At 39.2% G+C, this 20,329-nt stretch overlaps 1 protein-coding gene across 11 annotated transcripts in view; it reads left to right on the forward strand.

Annotated features, from left to right (window-relative positions):
- grm8a (glutamate receptor, metabotropic 8a) overlaps positions 1-20,329 on the forward strand; it is a 349,513-nt gene that overhangs the window by 309,417 nt on the left and 19,767 nt on the right. For all 11 annotated transcript variants that reach the window (XM_036210217.1, XM_036210211.1, XM_036210215.1 and 8 more), the window contains 2 exons: positions 2,806-3,227; positions 3,736-4,102. In XM_036210217.1, the coding sequence (XP_036066110.1) occupies positions 2,806-3,227; positions 3,736-4,102 (789 nt within the window). The remainder of the gene's footprint in view (positions 1-2,805; positions 3,228-3,735; positions 4,103-20,329) is intronic.

Here is a 20,329-nt window from a genome sequence, read left to right on the forward strand (position 1 = left end):
CATGAGTGATTCACAGGAATTTAACAAAACACGGATTGCTGAAACCGCTTTTCTCTTTCTTGACTCAAAAACCAAAAGCTGTCAAGGATGATATATCATGGCTTCACACTCCTACCAGCAGGATTTTCGATAGTCATTAAAAGTTGTTTTTGCATCATTGCTCTTTCACTGCACATTCAAGTTTTTAACAATCTGGTTAGCGCAGAGTCATACTGAGAGGAGGCCGAGTTTGATTTTGTTTTCAGATAGACATCAGATCCTTATTGACAACTTTCTTTAATTCATGTGTTTACTTTGTAAATAAATCAGTTATGTGTAATTACGAGTTTATTAACATGTGTAAAATTCCATTACAATACCATTATTTGCTTATAGACAACACATACAAAGTACACATTGAAGGAAATGCTCTTCTTTCACCAATTTTGTGTTTTTTTATGCTTATTGGAATATTTTTTTTTTTTTTTTGGAGTCTGAAAATACAGTGACAATTGTGTTTCAGTCAAGGAAAAAAAGTAAATATGTGTCAGTAAAAGGCAGCAGCTAATTCCAGTGTATTGAGTGAGGACTCAATACACATTTGGGAGTTTCCATTCATTTGCTGTAGAATCAATAGTGTGTTGGCACACGCAGGCGACCATGAGAACGCCGCCGTGTAGCGCTTTCTCAGAGAATGTACGAATTCTTACTTTCATTCATGAGTGACTTCATAAAGGTGAATACAGTAATGTGATTTTTTTTTTCCTTTCAACTGCATAGCAAATGTTCTTTAGTATAGGCTGTATGAATTATGTGTGGGTGTCTTGCTTGCTATAAGCAGCTTTACTTTGAGTTTATTGGAATAAATTGCAGATTGACAGAAAGCCTGATTTGAATGGGTTTTTCTTGCATGAATTTATGTTTTCTGTCACAAAGTTTGGACTAATTATTTTTGTTGTGTAACAATTAAAAGTTATTCCTATGTGTAGCGTTTTGTCAACATAATACTGTTTTCAGTATGATTCCCATAACGTAATATTTTCTGTTGCATACTCCCCAAGAAGAAGCAAAAATATCACACCTTACAGCTCTCCAATTTCTAATGGTATTGTTTGTCTATGAAATGATTACACCTGTTAATTGCATTCATCGACTGTATAAGAGAACTGGACTGAGTGACCTCTCCCTCATTAAGTTACAAACAGGAAGTACCTGCTAGTTCCAATAAGCCAAAATCCGAGAGACTTCTATAGAGAAATGAACCGTTACGACACAGTCATTTTATTTGTCAGAATAAAAAAAACGTTTTTTTATAATTTATTTTTAATAAATAAATAAAATAAAAAAGAATAGCAATTTGTTTGTGCTCTGACACATTTTTTGAACAACCTTCTAATCCAACATTTTTTTTTCCAAGCCTGGGGTGAACGTAGTATCAGTGTTTGCTATGATTTATCACCCGCAGCATACCCGTAGGAAAATGTGTTGTCCAATGTAAACACCATGGGCTATATGAGTTAAAAAATTAGCATTTAGCGCATTCTTTAACACGCGTCACTCCCAACTCGTCACATATGGACGTTTGGTTCAAAACCCCTCCGCGTCTGTTACGGCCCTGACAGGCAAACCTGATCACCAAAAACTGACTGTAACATATGAAAAGCTGGACACCAGGAACACAAGGAAAACAGTTTTATTAGATAAAAGAACTGTGTCCTGTATAGAAAAAAAATGAAATGTTTAGTTTAATGGTTCAAAACAGCAAAATCAAAACAACGAGATTGGAACTTTGGCCAAACAGAAAATAACTCAGGGAAACTACTAACCCCGCCACATTGACCGATGGAGTAATTATGCTAAGGCTGCCTAATTGGTTCTAACTACGAAAAAGAAACAAAGCAAACCAGCAAATAAAGGCTGCCAAGATCCAGCCCCAAACTAAAATAACAAAACCCAGCAGTGTAAGACTGCCGAGGAAATAAAGAAGGAAAAAGAGAACCTAACAAACCAGCACTACTCAGCCTCCTGCTCTGCCTGGTTGACGACCTCCTCTGGTTTAAGTACCTGGCAGGTGATGATCAAGATCATTAGCTCCACCTGTCGGGTGGGCAAAATGACACGTCGGATGCAGAACACCAGCAGCAGCCACAACAGCGTCACTTTTTGATGTTTTGGGTGTCCCCAACTCGTCATTTTTTGTAGAGGGACACAGTACCAGACGCAGAACCAGTACCGGCTTAGGGTACCGGTCCGTCCACATCTTGAGAGTTAGGGACCCTTGATTTGCGATGCTAAGCAGCCTTTGAACCAGTACCAGTTCATGGCCCGGAGGTTGTGGACCTCTGATTTAATGGGAACAGCCAGCACGTCGAAAAACGACGAGTTGGCGACACCAAAAACTTCACGAACATATGAGGAGTTGGGAGTGAGAATGTGTTGGAACAGTCCATTAAGGGTTTCATTGCTACTGCTCTGTGCTGTGAGCTCTTGCTTGGTACAACACATGATTTCACTATTTAAGGACTGCCTGAACCCATCCCCTTGGTTTACGTCTACTTCTTTACACTATAAGATTGGGGCCAATATGTGGTAGAGTTGCTTTCACATAAGGAGCCATTTTAGTTTTATTGAATCGTATGAACCAGTATGTAATCCCATCGGTTCGTTGGATGTTTTTTAACCATTCCCATTGTACTAAAGTAACTGAAAAGGTGTTCTTTTTCAAAAATCCAAACATAGTTTGAAATTCGTGTTAAAAGAAACCCTAAAAAGGTCTAGATGTGCTGTTTTTATACGTTTCACTCACAATCGACCTGTTTTGCTCAGGCCTCTGAGTTCACCTGCGAGCTGTGTCCCTACGAGATGCGACCCGATGGCAACCGCACCGGCTGCGTTCCCATCCCCATCATCAAGCTGGAGTGGCACTCCCCGTGGGCCGTCGTCCCCGTCTTCATCTCCATGCTGGGGATCATCGCCACCTCCTTCGTCATCGTCACCTTCGTCCGCTACAACGACACGCCCATCGTCCGGGCGTCCGGCCGGGAGATGAGCTACGTGCTGCTGACGGGGATCTTCCTGTGCTACGCCATCACCTTCCTGATGATCGCCGCGCCGGACGTGGGCGTGTGCTCGCTCCGGAGGATCTTCCTCGGACTGGGGATGTGTTTCAGTTACGCCGCGCTGCTCACTAAGACCAACAGGATACACCGAATCTTCGAACAAGGGAAGAAATCTGTCACAGCCCCCAGGTAGGAAGTAAAAAGTGTCAATCATTGTTTCCACATGATTTACTCTGTGTGTGTTGCTTTAAGCCGGATTTTAATGTACCGGGCGTGTAGCTACATAAAAACCAACTCTTCACCTCTTCCTTATTAAGCTACGTGCAATCATTACTCATCATTTGCGTTTCATGCATTATTCATGGGAGCCATGAACTCGCATGCTCCCATTATAATGTTTGCAGTGAATGAGAGTGACTGTGAGGGAGAATGTCACCTAAAATGTTAATGCAGGATGTAATAATGCTCAGGTTCAGGGGTTCGTGTCCCTACAAAAACAGGTGATCGACTGATTTTACACACTTAAATACACACGAACCCAACTTTTTCCTTGTTTTTTTACTCATTAAAGTTCTCCCAAACTCCCTGTAAAACTGCAGTTTTATTATAACTGCATTTATAGAAAAAGTCTTAAAAAATGTTTGCTTCTGAGGAAGAAACTCATTTCAACTTTTGATATAATTTTTTTTTTTTGCAGGTTCATCTCTCCCGCCTCTCAGCTGGTCATCACCTTCTCCCTGATCTCAGTCCAGCTGGTCGGCGTCTTCGTCTGGTTCGCCGTGGACCCCCCCCACATCGTGGTGGACTATGGCGAGCAGCGGACCCAGGACCCCAAAGCGGCCCGCGGCGTCCTCAAGTGTGACATCTCCGACCTGTCGCTCATCTGCTCCCTGGGTTACTCCATTTTGCTCATGGTGACGTGCACGGTGTACGCCATCAAGACGCGGGGCGTGCCCGAAACCTTCAACGAAGCCAAACCCATCGGGTTCACCATGTACACCACTTGCATCATCTGGCTGGCTTTTATACCCATCTTTTTTGGGACGTCGCAGTCTGCAGAGAGGGTGAGTTCAGACACGTTGAAGGATAGGCTCCAGCAGTTTTCTCATTGTAATTGATTAATGACATACTAGAACGCGTGTGTCATAGTCAAGGCCTCCAGATCATTTTTTATTGTTGTTATTTGTGACCCAAGGCTATCTTGCACATATTTCTAACTTGTATTATTTTGCAATTGATTTTGACACCCCTGTACTAGAACTTAAAGTGGCGCCGTGGTTGGCGCCCTTGCACCACAGTGCAAACCCTCTGGTTTCAGCCCCAAACGTGGGGCCTCATTGTGTGGAGTTTGCATGTTCTCCCTGTACATATGTGGGTTTTTTCCTGGCACTCCCTCTTCCTTCCAAAAACATATTTCATAGTTTAATTAAAAGGGTTGCTAAGAGTAGGGATGTCCCAATCAGGATTTTTTGAGCCCGATCCGATTTATTTGATTTTGAGTATTTGTTGAGTCCCGATCCGATACTTTTGCCACACATTTCATTAGTGCTGCCACAAACGATTATTTTAATAGTCGACTAATCACCGATTATTTTTTCTGATTAGTTGACTAATCGGTTTGTGTGCAAACTGGATATAAAGCACAAATTTTAACCATCATTAGTTTTAAGCTAACTAAGAACTAGATATATAGCATTACCCGCGATAATGCTAGTGTAAATGCTGTAAGCTGAATTTGGCCGCTGAACATGCTAGAGCTGATAGCTGAAATCGTTGAAGGTAATAGCTGAAAACAGTGAGCTGATAGCCAGCTAAAATATTAGTTAGATGCCAAATTAACCTAAAAAAACAGAAAAAAACTAAATTGCCAAAACAGCTAGCATATGGCTGAAATATTAGCTAAACTCCAAATTAGCCTTAAAAAAAGAAAGAAAATGAGTCAAAATAGCTATAATGCAGCTGAAATATTAGGTAAAACCCCAAATTAGCCTAAAAACAACAACAAAAAAAAATCCTAAATTAGCCAAAATAGCTAGCATGCCGCTGAAATATTAGTTAAACTCCAAAATAGATTAAAAAACGGAAAAAATCCTAAATTAGCCAAAATAGCTAGCATGTAGCTGCAATATTAGCTAAACTCCAAAATAGCCTATAAAACCTTAATAAATGCCAAAATAGTTCAAAAAGCTAAGAGAATCACATTACAACTTTCAGCTTTACTACACTCTGAGTCAATATTATCTAAAGTAACGACTAATCAACTATTAAATCAGTCGTCGACTATTTTAATAGTCGATTAGTCGTAAATTACTCGACTAATCGTGGCAGCCCTAAATTTCATTAACCTTATTTTATCATTTAACCCTTAAAGGGTCCATACTATGATTTTCTTAAGCCGTTCATATCCATAAATGTGATTATATATTGCTTAAAGGGTCACCAAACATGGAAGTTGGAGTCTAACTCCACCCACAGCCGAAATTTGAGAATCCAGTCAGAGGGGTGGAGCTGGAGAACAGGGCTGTCATGACGCGGGACTTCTGAAAGATGGGGGACTTCAATGGTTTGACCAATCAATAAATTTAGCTGTAATACCTCGTTTCAACCTGTAGGGGGCAGCACAACAGATGTTTTTGACTGTATTTTCAAGGATTAAACTTGTTTATTTTAATTTGTCAAAAATGTGGCAACGACCAACAGACAGCACTTTTAAAGCCCCATTTATAGAGGTCAACATCCAGAAAAAGTTGATTTTAGGGTTTGGTTACCCTTTAACTGAGCTTAGCTGAACTGGTTTTGTGCGCCTCCTTCTCAAACTAGCGCCACAATAAATTGTGGAGATCCGTTCATGATATGCAACCTTCGAGTAGAATGTTTATTCGTAATAATCAGCTTGAAATATAAAGCACTGATCATGACAAGAAGAAATTACGTGTCCAATATTGATCTGGAGACAGTATTCGATTTCAATCAAGTTATCAACCATGTGATAGGATCAGGACATCCCTAGCTAAGAGTATGCAGGAGCAATTGTGCTACAGACTGGCGGCCTTCCCATAATTAGCCGGGACAGCCCCCTTGACCCCAAAAGGGACATACAGAGTTACGAAAATGGACGGATGGACAGAACTTAGCAATGACAGATGCTTAAAAATATTTCTCAACTCTCTTTGACCTCCTGCAAACAGAACTTTGAAACTTATCCCGTTCTCGCTGTCCGCTAACAAGCCCCTATCTCCACGTTTCCAGCTGTGCAGCTGAATCCTGGGAAAACGGTCTGTAAATCACAGCAATAGACCCACACAACCCGCTTGATTTATAGTCGTTACAGTCTGAAGAACATAACACATCCACACGATTTATTGTGATGACAGGTTTGCTAGGTGGAGCTCCGCTCTGATATCAGAAGAAGTGATGTTCTGGATCATTGTTGAATGATGCTCCATATTTCGCTGCATTGACTTCCAAAGTGACGTGGAGAATGTACTTGTTGATGTCGCAGCAACAGTTTGAGTCTATTGTATGTACTCATTACCAAACATCAGAAAAAGATTAGAGAAAAAGGGTTTGTTAAAGAGGAAAAACTACAAAAGTTTGATTTTTGGTCATTTATTATTTCCTGGCGTATACTTATACAGAGATGTGCTACCTAATTATAAGGCCCAAAGTGCTTCACAGTTGCAGTTCTATCAGATCTTCTGGATTATCAAAGTGAGCTAAAGTATCCAGTCTGAATACACTTTTAGATGATAATTCCAGTTTACTTTGGCAACAATATTAGCTCTGAAAATGTCAATTTTTAAAGTAGGTTTGTCACAGATTTTCTCAAATTACGTTGAGGTAAAGTTGGACCAGATCTTCATCCTGTTTCAATTTAGAGTTCATCCTTCATGTATAACGAGATTGTTTTTCTGCATCTTGTGACACAATACAAACTGATTTAGAGTCCAAATATTGGAAAAAGATCTTCAAAAACCAATCGTTTTGAGAAATATTGACACTATAAGTTAATAAAGTCATGCAGTCAGTTTGAATCCAAAATTACACTGTTGGACAACAGTGTTTCTCTAAATGAAAGAGATTTTCTGGATTGATTTGGATCTAGAAATGTGAAAAGTGAAACCTAAACAAATGTGAAAGCAATTGTCAAAAAAAAAAAAAACAATTTATAGTAAATATGTCAATAATAATTGGATAATAATTGCAATTATAATAAATCCATAAAATCCTAATCAAAGGAGCTTTTAGCCTCACTGGTGTAGTTTAAGATGCTTTATAATCAAAATTGTCCAGTAGAAAATGCTTCACTTTTACTTTAAATACATTATTGAGAACTCCTATTTATAAATTCATAAAACATGCATTTTAATATTTAAATTTGCAATTTTAGTAAAAGAGATTTAGCAAAAAATGGCTAATTTTTGCTAAGTCTAAATGTCCTTCATTTGGACCTAAATGGTCATTTTCTCTCCTTTTACTGCAGAAACAGCCTCTGATCTTTGCTCCCGGGCTGCTCCTTATTGATCTTTCATACATTTGAAGTAGCAGCACACACAGGGAAATGTCCTTTCACCTTAAGAGGTAGGAAACAAAATTTAGAAAGCAGGTACACGCTTACGCCCACCCCCAGAAGTATTGATAGAGCTGATGCGATTCATAACACCACACACACACCGCACACACACAATAAATGTGTTAAGCAGAGATGCAGCAGCAACGTATTGATTCCATTTTTTTGATTCCATTTTAACAACAAAACATTTCAGTGACTTATTGGGATTTGCGGCACGGCATTGATCGTCAGCTTTTGCTGTTCTCGGTGCTGCACATGCTTGCACCGACCACACAGTGGATTTCCTCAAAGATTATAGCGATACACAAAATTAACTCACTCCAAATACTTCAAGTCCCACTCCAAACATTTTTGATCCAAGTGTCCCCAGTGGTCTTATAGCTATTATTTTGCTGTTTTAAGACAAAATATTTTTAAATTGTGTTATTTTCTAAGATAGTTTCTCCAGAGCGGCAATAATTTAACCGTTTCATTGTGTTTGGGTCAAAGTTGACCAGTTTTAAAATGTGAAAATGGGTCAGTTGTGACCCAAACACAATGTAGGGGTTATTAGAAATTTGACTTGTAGATTGGAACATTGGTACGGAGTAAGCCTGCCCTTATTTCCCATCATCCCTTTGTTTCTCTTTCTAGCGTACTACCAATCTGCCCCTCAAAACACCAAGCTAACATTAGCGGTGCAACAAGTTATATTGGAGCTCTCCAGCTGTACAGGTTTAAGCTAAATGCCAGCTCTGATGTGGGTTATGTTGAGAAAAATGAAACATTAATATTATATAAAATATGAAAAATCTAAGCTAAGTTAGACTTAAATCTGTTTATTATGATTACAAGTGAAATAAGTCACAACATAAAGTACAAAACAAAGTGGCTTCATGTGTGAAATGCTTTCACATAGATTCTCAGGCCTTTTTTTTACCAATAGAAACTAATGTCAGAAACCATTGACTGTATACAAAGAACTGGACTGAGAATGTGTGAGATCACCCATAGAAAAATGCTGTACATGCAGCTCCAGCGAAATGAAGCCAATTCAGCCGTCAAGCAATAAGAACATCGCCATGTTGGAACCAGATGACAGTGATTGGTTCAAGACAGTCCGAGTCAATGTTTCTATGGCAACTACTGTCTTCAATCAGGAGTATGTTTGTTCGAAGCCGACACCTCTTCTACTGAAGGTGGCTCGGGAGAATCTGTCAAACATTAAAGGTGGAGCCAGCAGGCATTCCATGCTTTTACGGAGACATCTGATTGGTCAGTTTATAACTTGCGATCAAGAAAAAAAAAACATGAAAAAATTCAGGATTTCTAAGAAGATGTTGAGTTAAATGTATCATAGCAACAATTGATACTCTGACTCATAGAATAACTGAGTAATAATTCATCAATATAAGTCTATTGGATTTTTTGGAGTGAAGGATCACTCAGTCCAGTTCTCTCATACAGTCAATAACAGAAATATAATTAAATATGATTAAAATCAACAACTACTCTAAAGATAGTAAGGAAACCACACAATTAAATTTAATACGTTTGACTGAAAAGTTAGGAAACTACTAGAAGGGACACAGTCACAGTCTGAAAAACAGCTTTTAAACTCCCATCCCAGCCTGGTGATTGGTGGAGATGAAGCCTCAATCAACTTTACAGGGGGCGGGGTCAGCAGAAATGGAGGGGCAGATATAGACATGCATGGATCTAGTCGTCTACAAGTGGATGCAACAGAATGGAGTGGTCTGTTGATTGAAACCTGCATTTTTTTTTGTATCTGCTCCTGATTCACAATGAATTAATTACAACAATTGAACATATGTCATCCATATTGAGAGAAATGCCACAAGAACAGGTTAAAAACACTATTTTCATTGGTTCTTTAAACGTGTAAGAGGACATCAATGGCTGTTTCAGTGGGAAACTCAATTCTATGCTTTGTAAAAATGTTTTTACCATTTATAATCAGTCCCTGTTTTCCAGAGTGAATCGGGATGTTTTTGTTTTTCCCTTTCCCCTCACCTCTGCCTATTTGCCTTTACAGGCGGGTGCCAGCCTCAGCTGTGAAGCTAAAAAGCTCACATCAAAGTATTTCTGTTTAATCACACCTCAAAAGAGTCCCTTTTTATTCCCCTCATAAAATCTAAGAGTTGTGGAGAAAAGTTTTAAGTGAGTCAAGTGTTTTTGGATGATTCCATATCACGCCAAAAAAAAAAAAAAAAATCACACAATAAACCTTGGTGGGTATCAGCCGGCAGTGAGGTCAGTCGCCGGTTTTCCCCTCGCGGACGCTCAGTTCAGTTTCAAACAGGTCATCTCATCGCTGCTGGCAGCTCCTCTAACCTTTCACGCCGCTGAGTGTGGATGACAAAGTGAAGCGCTGACCTTCTGTGTATTGTTTGGTGTTTGCTCGTGAGTTGATGATGCGCCGGGCCGGCTGCAGGGGTGTGTTGGTGCGTGAATTTTTGTTTCTTTTTTATGACCGTATAAAGAGGTTTATCTGCGTGTCCGAGCACATGTTACCTGCCATGTTTCACCGAGCGGCGCCAACAGTCCGGCGCGTGTTTGCTCTGCTAATTAGCACATCCACCAGCAGCTCCTCGTGTGTCTACATTCAGGTTCGATTTAATTGGAATATTCGGCGGCGCGCGTTTGCGTCTCTGTGTGTTGTTTCTAATTGGGATATCCTCTGGAGTGTGTGGCACCTGGCTGGCTAACAGAGAGCAGAAGAGAGGGAGGAGAGCGAAGTAAACAGGTAATGATGGGACTCGCTGATGGAGCTTTAATGAGGAGAACTCTACCAAGGGCATAGGTTTGTTTGCAAAATGAGGGCGGGGCTAAGCTGGAGTTAGTTGGAGGTGAGGAGACGCCATGATATACATTTTGATTACTTTTCCCTGTTGAGCTGTCATCACTGCAGTGCAGTTATGTGAATGTTTTTTCGTATTCAGAACCGCTCTTTGAATTCTACAATCCATCATGGTTGTGATTTTCACCAGAATATGTAAAAAATTCAACTGTATCTTGTTAAGAAAGATGTAAACTTTTAATCAGTTTTCCAGACCTTAAAGGGGGGATACCATGATTTTCTTGAGTCTTACAAAGTAAGCCATATCCATATAAATGATCATATGTTACCTTTGGAACACCAAAAAAAATACATTATTTGTGAGATACAAGTTATTTTTGTGAACTCTTTTCCTACTCAGAAGTAAAATAATTTAATCTATGAGGCTCCGCCTTTCACTCCCGCCCATATCCTGACGTCATCCTAGAGCCGTCCGGGTGCCAGTATGTCACTCATGAAAAGAAAAAAAAATATATATATTTTTTAAAAACATTAATGTACTTACTGTGAATCCCAGATGTTTATCCCCACAATTTGTCACATACAGAATGATGATGCTAATGGATTCATTTTGTAGTGAAATTTGGTCAAAAAATGCAGACAACAGATGAATATTTCAGGGTTTATTGAAATGAGAACATTTTTTTTCCAAACAGCACTGGCTGTGAACAGTTCTTTTTGCTTATAATTAATCTCTGTATCAAAAATACTTTTCATAAAAAAATCCTTTTCGGCCCTGACTCATTAATCCATGTTTAAACCAGTTCTCCCAATTCATCGCTTGTGTTTTCCACCAGGAAATAATCTGCTCCCTTTCTCCACCAGAAAATAGTCTGCTCCCTCTTCCCACCAGGAAATAGTCTTCTCCTCTTTCTTACCAGGAAATAGTCTGCTCCCTCTTCCCACCAGGAAATAGTCTTCTCCTCTTTCTTACCAGGAAATAGTCTGATCCCTCTTCCCACCAGGAAATAGTTTTCTCCCCTTTCTTACCAGAAAATAGTCTGCTCCCTCTTCCCACCAGGAAATTGTCTGCTCCCTCTTCCCACCAGGAAATAGTTTTCTTCCTCTCTTCACCAAGAAATAGTCTGCTCCCTTTTCTTATCAGGAAATATTCTTCTTCCTTTATCCACCAGGAAATAGTCTGCTCCCTTTTCTTACCAGGAAGTAGTCTTCTTCCTTTATCCACCAGGAAATAGTCTGCTTCCTTTCTCCACAAGGAAATTTTCTTCTTCTTTTCTTCACCAGGAAAATTTCTTCTTCCTTTTCCCACCAGGAAACAGTCTGCTCCCTTTTACCACCAGGAAAATTTCTTCTTTCTTTCTACACCAGGAAATAGTCTGATCCTTTTCTCCACCCTTTTGTAGAGAATTACTCAGAAATGCGCGAACGGATCAAAATACTGCTTTGAGGTTGTTTATAGTGAGGAATGAACAGTATAATACACTTTAAAGCATAAAAATTAAATGTTTCATGGTATGGGCCCTTTACTTTTGCATTTGTGTATAATCTCTAGACTTTGCCGCACTAGACCCATCACCAACTTTATTCTTGAGTGCAATGACAGTTTAGTTTCAAAACAAAAGACATGAATTGCAAAACTTTCAGCCAATTCAAATGTGATTCACTTCATCGGGAAATAAAAAGAAAGAGATATTGCCCTTCCCTGACATGTACACAAGCACCGTCTGCTAAGACGTTGCACCTCACGATCAGATATTCATTTGTGCTTTTATGAAGAGTCACTTCTGGTGAAGGTTTCAGATGTGACTCATAACATGAGTCACATCTGAAACCATCTGTTGAAAGTTAAAAATCTGAATCTCACAAGAAAATGGGATTTTAGCAGCTCAAGGGCCAGAATGGAAAGATTAATCAAGGATTTTGTTTTTGTTTGTAGATTTTATTCTAAAATACTACGAATAAATCAAAAGCAGAGAATAATGAAGCATTAATTTTGCTGTTTCAGAACAAAACGATGGATAACAATTTAAAAATGTTAATTTCATCTTTCTATTGTTTATGTTTTAAATTTTAATACTGTTATAGTATTATTGTAGTGGTTGGGGCTCAACCACCATAGCTGGGGCTATGCTGTGTGACCTTCCCAGAGTGTATCTCACCTTTACCCAATAGTAGCAGGAATAGGCTCCAGCAACTGGTGAAACTCTGAAACTTAAGGGATAACGCCCAATGAAATGTCCATTATCAAAAATGAATTGACAACGCCATGGCCTGTACTGTCTGAAGTTTACTCTGCAAAGTCTATTAATTTCTGATAATGGACACCTCGGAGGGCATTATCCGGCTTATACCACGTGGAATAAACTGTAAAATAAAGTAGGTCAACCTTTCTTCTGAGTTTTGGTTGCTCCGCAATAATATAAAACATTCCTTAACTTTTTAAAGGTGTTCCTTATCACTTACTTATCACCCTACAGCCAATCAGAATCAAGTATTCACCAGATCATTGTATAGGTGTATGAAGGTGGATGGATCTTGATATTATATGGGCCTCTTTTAAATTATTAACAACTTAAACCATATTTAATTTTTTTTAAGGTAAAGGGGTAATGTTAAACATTATACACCACTTGTTGTAGATGGTAATTAATAGGGGTTATAGGAAAATATTGCGATACTTTGTTTGGCGATACTTCGTTTGGCGATACTTGTATCGATATAAAATGTTGCCATCGGGATATTTATTTAATCATTTATGAGCGTCCTTTTGTTTTCCTCTTTAGCCTCCGACCACTAGTTGGCAGCAGAGCGCTCTGGGCCTCTTTGAGCACCTCTACACCAAAACAACAAGAAGATCTGTTTTAACTTAATCCGGAAATGTATATTTTGTTGGCACCACAATGAATATCACGTGTTTCATCTCTAAAGACTTTTTGTTGCAGTGAGCGAGTTGGTGTTAAGATCAAAGTCAATGAGGCTAGAAGTATCAAATTCTGCAGTTCCCCAAAAGACCACTAGATGAGGGTTTCCCTGTTGACTTTTCACCATTAGTGTAAAATATTTTTCTCCTAAAACGGACTGTTTTTAACTTTTTTTAGCTCAAAATGTACAATGCTCCCTGGCTTTTTTGCATTTCACCTTTCCAAATCTTGCTGTTTTGCAGAGAATCAGATTATAAATAACTGGGTCCGGTATAGGTCTAGGATGCGGGGGAGGGGTGCTACTGCTCTAAATAACACACTTGTTTGAATTATTGTCCAAAAAACTTGAAAAAGACTTAGATTCTCATTTGTACACAAATGTTTTCTTGGTTTTTTGTCTCCTTCTGGGTGTGGTGGACATCAATCAGTGATATTCACACATAATTCCAATTGTCTTTAATTATGTTTGATTTTCTTAGAGTATTCACGTTTTTTATCAGCCATTTTTAAACTGTGAATTTACAGGAAGTACCTGCTCCTGTCTTGAGGAAGGTGGCACATTTCATGTCAGAGAATATTTCTCCTGGGGTTTCGTCAGATGACGGTCTATGAAATTCCTTGCGGTGTTCCGGACTATTGATCCTGTCTTTCACACACACACAGAAAAAAATAAAAAAAATAATAAAAAAAGAAAAAGATAAAAGAGCGATGGATACATAGAAGGAAAGCTACAGAAAAAGCAGACATCAGAGAAAGAGACAGAATAGGATTGTGGGGGATGAATGAGGATAGAAAGGGTGCGAGTGATTCTTTGCCGTCACTGACTGGGAGAGGATTGTTTTTGAAATAGGTCAAGTTTCCATACAGAAGGTGCTGCGCCTGATGCGCCCCGCAGACTGGCGGAAAGTTGTGCACGCTCTGCCTTTCTGTGCTTGATGTAACCGCAGGGTTCATCCTCATACCGGCCTTCTCTGTGCGCCCCTCATCTTTTCTCTGTCTCCTCCTCTTTATGTGGAGCTCTCTTTTTGACCCCCTGTGAGACACCTCCCTCGTGCGCTCCCAGCGCCTCGAATATCGCCAGCCTATTATCTCCTGCCTCTTATCGAGCGAGCGGCGAGCGTGCAGCTCCGGCCTCCCAAAACCACTCCCCGTGTGTTTTTGTGGGGCTGTGAATCTTCCCTCACAGCGAGCGACTTAGCTTTTGAATCATAATCGGTGCACCAGGTGTTGCACTCGCATATCTGAGGGAAGTTTTTATCTTTTTTCTCCCTTCAGCAATTATGCACCTACACCATTTAGAGGGTTAAAATCTCCACATCAGCATTTTCACTCTCCCTGAAGCCATTTCTGTCCTAAAGAAATGTGCAAAAATCCGACTTTTTAAATGGGTTTCTGCAGTTTTTTTCCTCACACCGAGGTCAACTCAGACACTTTCGGGGTGTGCTATACATCCAAAATCCATGCCGGGAGTAGAGAAAATCCGAGCTTTTAATGGGATGTTCCGAACAATTTAGTTGAGTCATCGCAGCGGCATTGTGTAGGACTCTCCAGGACTCCAATTCATGCTATCTTTGATACATTGTCCATTTAATTCCCACAAACAAGCACTCTACTTCCTAACCTTCGACCGGAGCAGAAGCCAAAAGTCCCGACTTCGAAATCTCTCTTCTCATAATGGGAAGCATTGCAGTTATCCGTCCACAAAGTTTCATTCATCACCCCTCGGCACATGTGCCTGATTCCTCCAGTATTAGATAGGGGGCCACACATGATCAATCCCTCTCCCACACAAATCCATCTCACCCTTCACAACATGCAGACATATACAATATGTGCAGTGTGGCCGTTTAATGTCCACAGAAAGATTTATAGCCGCAGCTCTCACGGAGAATCTCAGAGATCCTTAGCAGGTCTAACTGCCGGTAATCAATCTGCAGTAATCAGAGGAAGTGTGGGGGTGGGTTGTGAACAATACTCAAACAGAGATGGTAAGGACGGAGAATTATGGGATATAAAAGGATGAAAAATTCCGTACAGCCACGGTAATGCTGGAATCAGAGTGTGGACAGGAGAGGCGTTTTGAACCAGAGTCAAAACAGGGCGGGGCGGAAAAATCGTTCCAACACTTCAGACATGGGAAGTGAAGCACCCTAACGTACTGATACAGAAATGAAAAGGAAATTTACAACGAACATCAAAGTGAAATTAATTTATAAAGAGTGGGAGATCAAAAGAAACATGTCAACCATTTAAAATTTGGTGCAGGAACTGACTCATTCACCTTTTACACTTTCAAACTCAGATTACATGAGTCCGTTTTTGTGAACAATTCATTTTCTCTATTTATTTTTTAAATTCAAATACCCGCTCCAATCATTTTTTAATCTATTTTAACCCTTGTTCTATCCTAGGGACATTAACGCTGGTAGTGGGGTCGCCTGGAACCCCAGCTGAATTTTTTTTTCCAATGATTTTTGGCATGTTTACATTAAAAGTGGGGTCATCTGGACTCTACAAGATAGCGCGCTGAAATTTTTTTTAAAGGATTTTTTATCTTCACTGGTGTCTGTGGCAGACAAAAAAATCCTTTCCATCTTTGTCCACCTTTGTCATGGGAGGGAAATTAAAATAAGGGTGGGGTCATCTGGACCCCATAAGAGAGCAGGAGGGTTATAAGTTTTACCAATAGTCTTCTAATTATAAATATGTTGTATTTAGCCAAAAAAAAAAAAAAACCCGTTGTTTTTTAGGACATAGTATCTGAAAAGAAGCAGAATTTTACCGACATGACATTGAATAGATAAAAAAATTCTTTAAATTTGCATGTTCTATCCACAATTTAGTATGTTGGTCCCATAAGTTACTTAGTACCTTTTGTGCACAAGATACTTATTTGCTCGCAAATATTAAACTGCTATTTATACTTACTAAAGCACACAGGATACCAACTTCCAAATACAAAATACTCATTTGAAGGCACAAGATACTAACTTGCGGGCACAAGATACCAACTTATGCGCACGAGATCCTAACTTAAGCGCACAAGATACTAACTTATGCGCACAAGATACTAACTTGGGAACATAAAATACTAACTTGCGGGCACAAGATACCAACTTATGCGCACAAGATACTAACTTAAGCACACAAGATACCAACTTATGCACTCAAGATACTAACTTGGGAACACAAGATACTAACTTGCGGGAACAAGATACCAACTTATGTGCACAAGATACTAACTTAAACGCACAAGAAACCAACTTATGCACTCAAGATACTAACTTGGGAACACAAGATACTAACTTGCAGACACAAGATACCAGCCTATGCGCACAAGATACTAACTTAAGCGCACAAGAAACCAACTTATGCACTCAAGATACTAACTTGCGGGCACAAGATACCAACTTAAGCGCACAAGATACTAACTTATGCGCACGAGATACTAACTTGCGGGCACAAGAGACCAACTTATGCGCACAAGATACTAACTTATGCGCACAAGATACCAACTTGGGAACACAAGATACTAACTTGGGAACACAAGATACTAACTTAGGCGCACAAGATACTGACTTGGGAACACAAGATACTAACTTGGGAACAAAAGATACTAACTTGGGAACAAAAGATACTAACTTGCGGACACAAGATACTAACTTATGCGCACAAGATACTAACTTGGGAACATGAGATACTAACTTGTTGACACAAGATCCTAACTTAGGCACACAAGATACTAACTTATGCGCACAAGATACTGACTTGGGAACACAAGATACTAACTTGGGAACACAAGATACTAACTTGTGGACACAAGATATTAACTTATGCGCACAGCAAGCTAACTTGGGAACAAAAGATACTAACTTGCGGACACAAGATACTAACTTATGCGCACAAGATACTAACTTGGGAATACAAGATACTAACTTGTGGACACAAGATCCTAACTTAGGCACACAAGATACTGACTTGGGAACACAAGATACTAACTTGGGAACACAAGATACCAACTTATGCGCACGAGATACTAACTTAAGTGCACAAGCGACCAACTTATGCGCACAAAATACTAACTTATGCGCACAAGATACTAACTTATGCGCACAAGGTACTAACTTGTGCGCACAAGATACTAACTTGGGAACACAAGATACCAGCTTATGCGCACAATATCCTAACTTAAGCACACAAGATACTAACTTATGCGCACAGCAAACTAACTTGGGAACACAAGATACTAACTTGTGGACACAAGATACTAACTTATGCGCACAAGATACTAACTTGGGAACATAAGATACTAACTTGCGAACACAAGATACTAACTTAAGCGCACAAGAGACTAACTTGGGAGCACAAAATACTAACTTGCGGACAAAGGATACTAACTTAAAGGGACAAGATACTAGCTTGTAAGCACAAGATACTGACTTGCAGTCACAAGGTACTAACTTACAGACACAAGATACTAGCTTGCCTGCACAACATATTTACTTACAGGCACAAAATACTAAGTTGCGGTCACAACGGTACTAAGTCTCGGGCACAAGATACTAACATGCAGGCACAAGATATTAATTTGAGTGCACAAGATACCAGCTTGCGAGCACGAAATACTAACTTGCGGGCACAAGATACTGACTTGCGAGCACAAGATAGCGACTTGCGAGCATGAGATAATGACCTACGTGAACGAGATACTGACTTTAGGGCACAAGATATTGTGCATGGCTTGCCTAGCTTTTTTCTTTTTAATAAATGCAATCTTTTTTTTAAACATCTATTCATCTTCTCTTGATTCACAATGGTTTGAATAAAAAATACTGAGGAATTTAGTTTTAAGCTTAATTTTCTTTAAATATGTCCTCCAATTGTAGAAAAAATGCCACGAAATTATGTTAAAAACACCAAGAAAAGTTTTCATTAGTCTGAAAATTCAACGGTTAACTTCTAGGTATTCTTTATTTGACAATATTTAGCAACTTTTGTGAGATTTTTTGTGTATAAAACAACTGTAGAAAAGTCACGACTAGAAATATTTCTAAGGGTTCATTAAGTGAAAAAACGTTCCTTTTAATTTCTGTCCTGGCAATTCGATTTACTCTCAAAAAGTTCATTGTGAACTCCACTAAATAGTGTGCAACATTTTTGACCCTGGAAATTTTGAACCAAATCAAATTGAATCTTTTTGAGCGTGTTGCTCCAAACTCAGCCTTAGATTCTGACAAAGTAATGGAGAAGGCGGCACACTGCCGACCAAGCATGGTCCATACATCACAGATCTGTGTTGCTGGGGCAACAGTGCAGATGAGCAGGTGCAAGATTGCTGAGCCAGAATGGGATCAACGTTGTGCCAAAACAAACCAGCTGACCTTTTTTCCCCAAGAAAGTGATCCAGGGATGTTCTCAGCTCCAGAAAAGTTTGTCTAATTTGCAAACTAAATAACTAGATATAATTCCTTTCTGTAATAAAAATACCTTAAAAGCAAAACTTACCAATAAATACAAACAATATTACTCAAAAGTTGCTAATTGAAACTCCTTTTCAGGGAAAAAAAAAAGTTATAACTGCCCCCCTGTAGCTCCGCCCCTTCTCACTTTATCTCTGACACGTCAAAAAGCTCAATTGTTCCTGTTTTTCGACATCTGTTCCTCCAATTAACTCCATTGACATGACACTGGTCACATTAAAGGAAGCGTAATGAGATGTTTTGAAGAAATCACCGAGCATTAATTAATCCTTAGGATCATCAAAACGCTCTGGATGATAATTAAAGGCAAAATAACAAATTGGAAAATAGATAAATGAAGCAATTGTGGAGGTTGCAGTTTAATTAGTGCTGTGTTGCTCATCCCAGGAGAAATTGAAAATGTATCGCCCTATAAGTTGTTGTTGTGCTGTTGCAACAGTTTACATTGTTGCCAACAAACATATATGCAAAGTCGACAAGAACAAGCATTTTATTGTCTTGCTTTACTTGTTTTATAAGTTTTTTTTTCTCCTTTTGCTCAGAATTCTGTGTTTTTCTCTCATTGCAGTTCACCTTGTACGACGCAGAGTTAAAGGGCAAGCTTCTCCAAGACAGAAACACAACACTTATTGAAAATCACTCAGTTATGGGAGCATTTATGCAAATACACATGTTGGAGCTTCGTTGTTTGTAACAATAAATGTCAGCCTTGTTCTCGGCTGTTCTCTTGAACATTCTCTAGTCACCTCACCCCGCAAGTAAAATCACCATAGTAACAAGGCACATTTGCTGAGAGATTGCAGAGTTTTCCTGCAGAGCCCATTTGAAAAGGTGACACCTTTCATTAGAATACTTCTGCGACTTTACCGGTGCGCCATCTGCAGAAGCAAACTGCAAGGAATGGGAGGAAGATGAGGTTTCTGTTAATAACTTTTCCACAAAGGAAAGTTGAACTAATGTTGTCTTTTTCTGTTTTAGAATGGATGAAAATCAGGATAAAACTCAAAACTTCTCAGCTGTGCTTGGAGAAATCTAGGAGTTAAGTTGGCATAATTTTATACTGCAAATACATAAACCTAAATACCTAATTGAAAAGGTTTTGTCAGTGATTCTAAATAATTTAAACACATTTTTTTAAATAGTCATTTTTTTAAATAGGTAGGTTTAAAAGTTGAGTAAATGGTGTGAACGTACTTAAGTTTGTTTACAGCCTCTAGTGGTTAGTTAGTGAACTGCAATTTATTTATAGAGACTCGTAATATGAATGTGCTTCCACCCTGAAGTCAAAAGGTTGAACTATTTATGTAAGGAAAAGATTGCTTAATGGAGTGGGGGGGTCAGCTGAGAATGCTTTTATTGGGCGGAGTCAGCCGCCTACACCCCTTTATATTCGCCGATGTTGATTTGTATTTTATATTTTAGAGTGTATGCTTTTAAAGACCAACTGCAATAATCTTTTGTTTAGAACATTTATGCTACTGAGGTTTTTTAAAGTTACCTTTGAGTTTAGCTAATAC

This window comes from Oryzias melastigma, linkage group LG23 (genome assembly GCF_002922805.2).
Source record: "Oryzias melastigma strain HK-1 linkage group LG23, ASM292280v2, whole genome shotgun sequence".
Classification (NCBI taxonomy): Eukaryota; Metazoa; Chordata; class Actinopteri; order Beloniformes; family Adrianichthyidae; genus Oryzias; species Oryzias melastigma.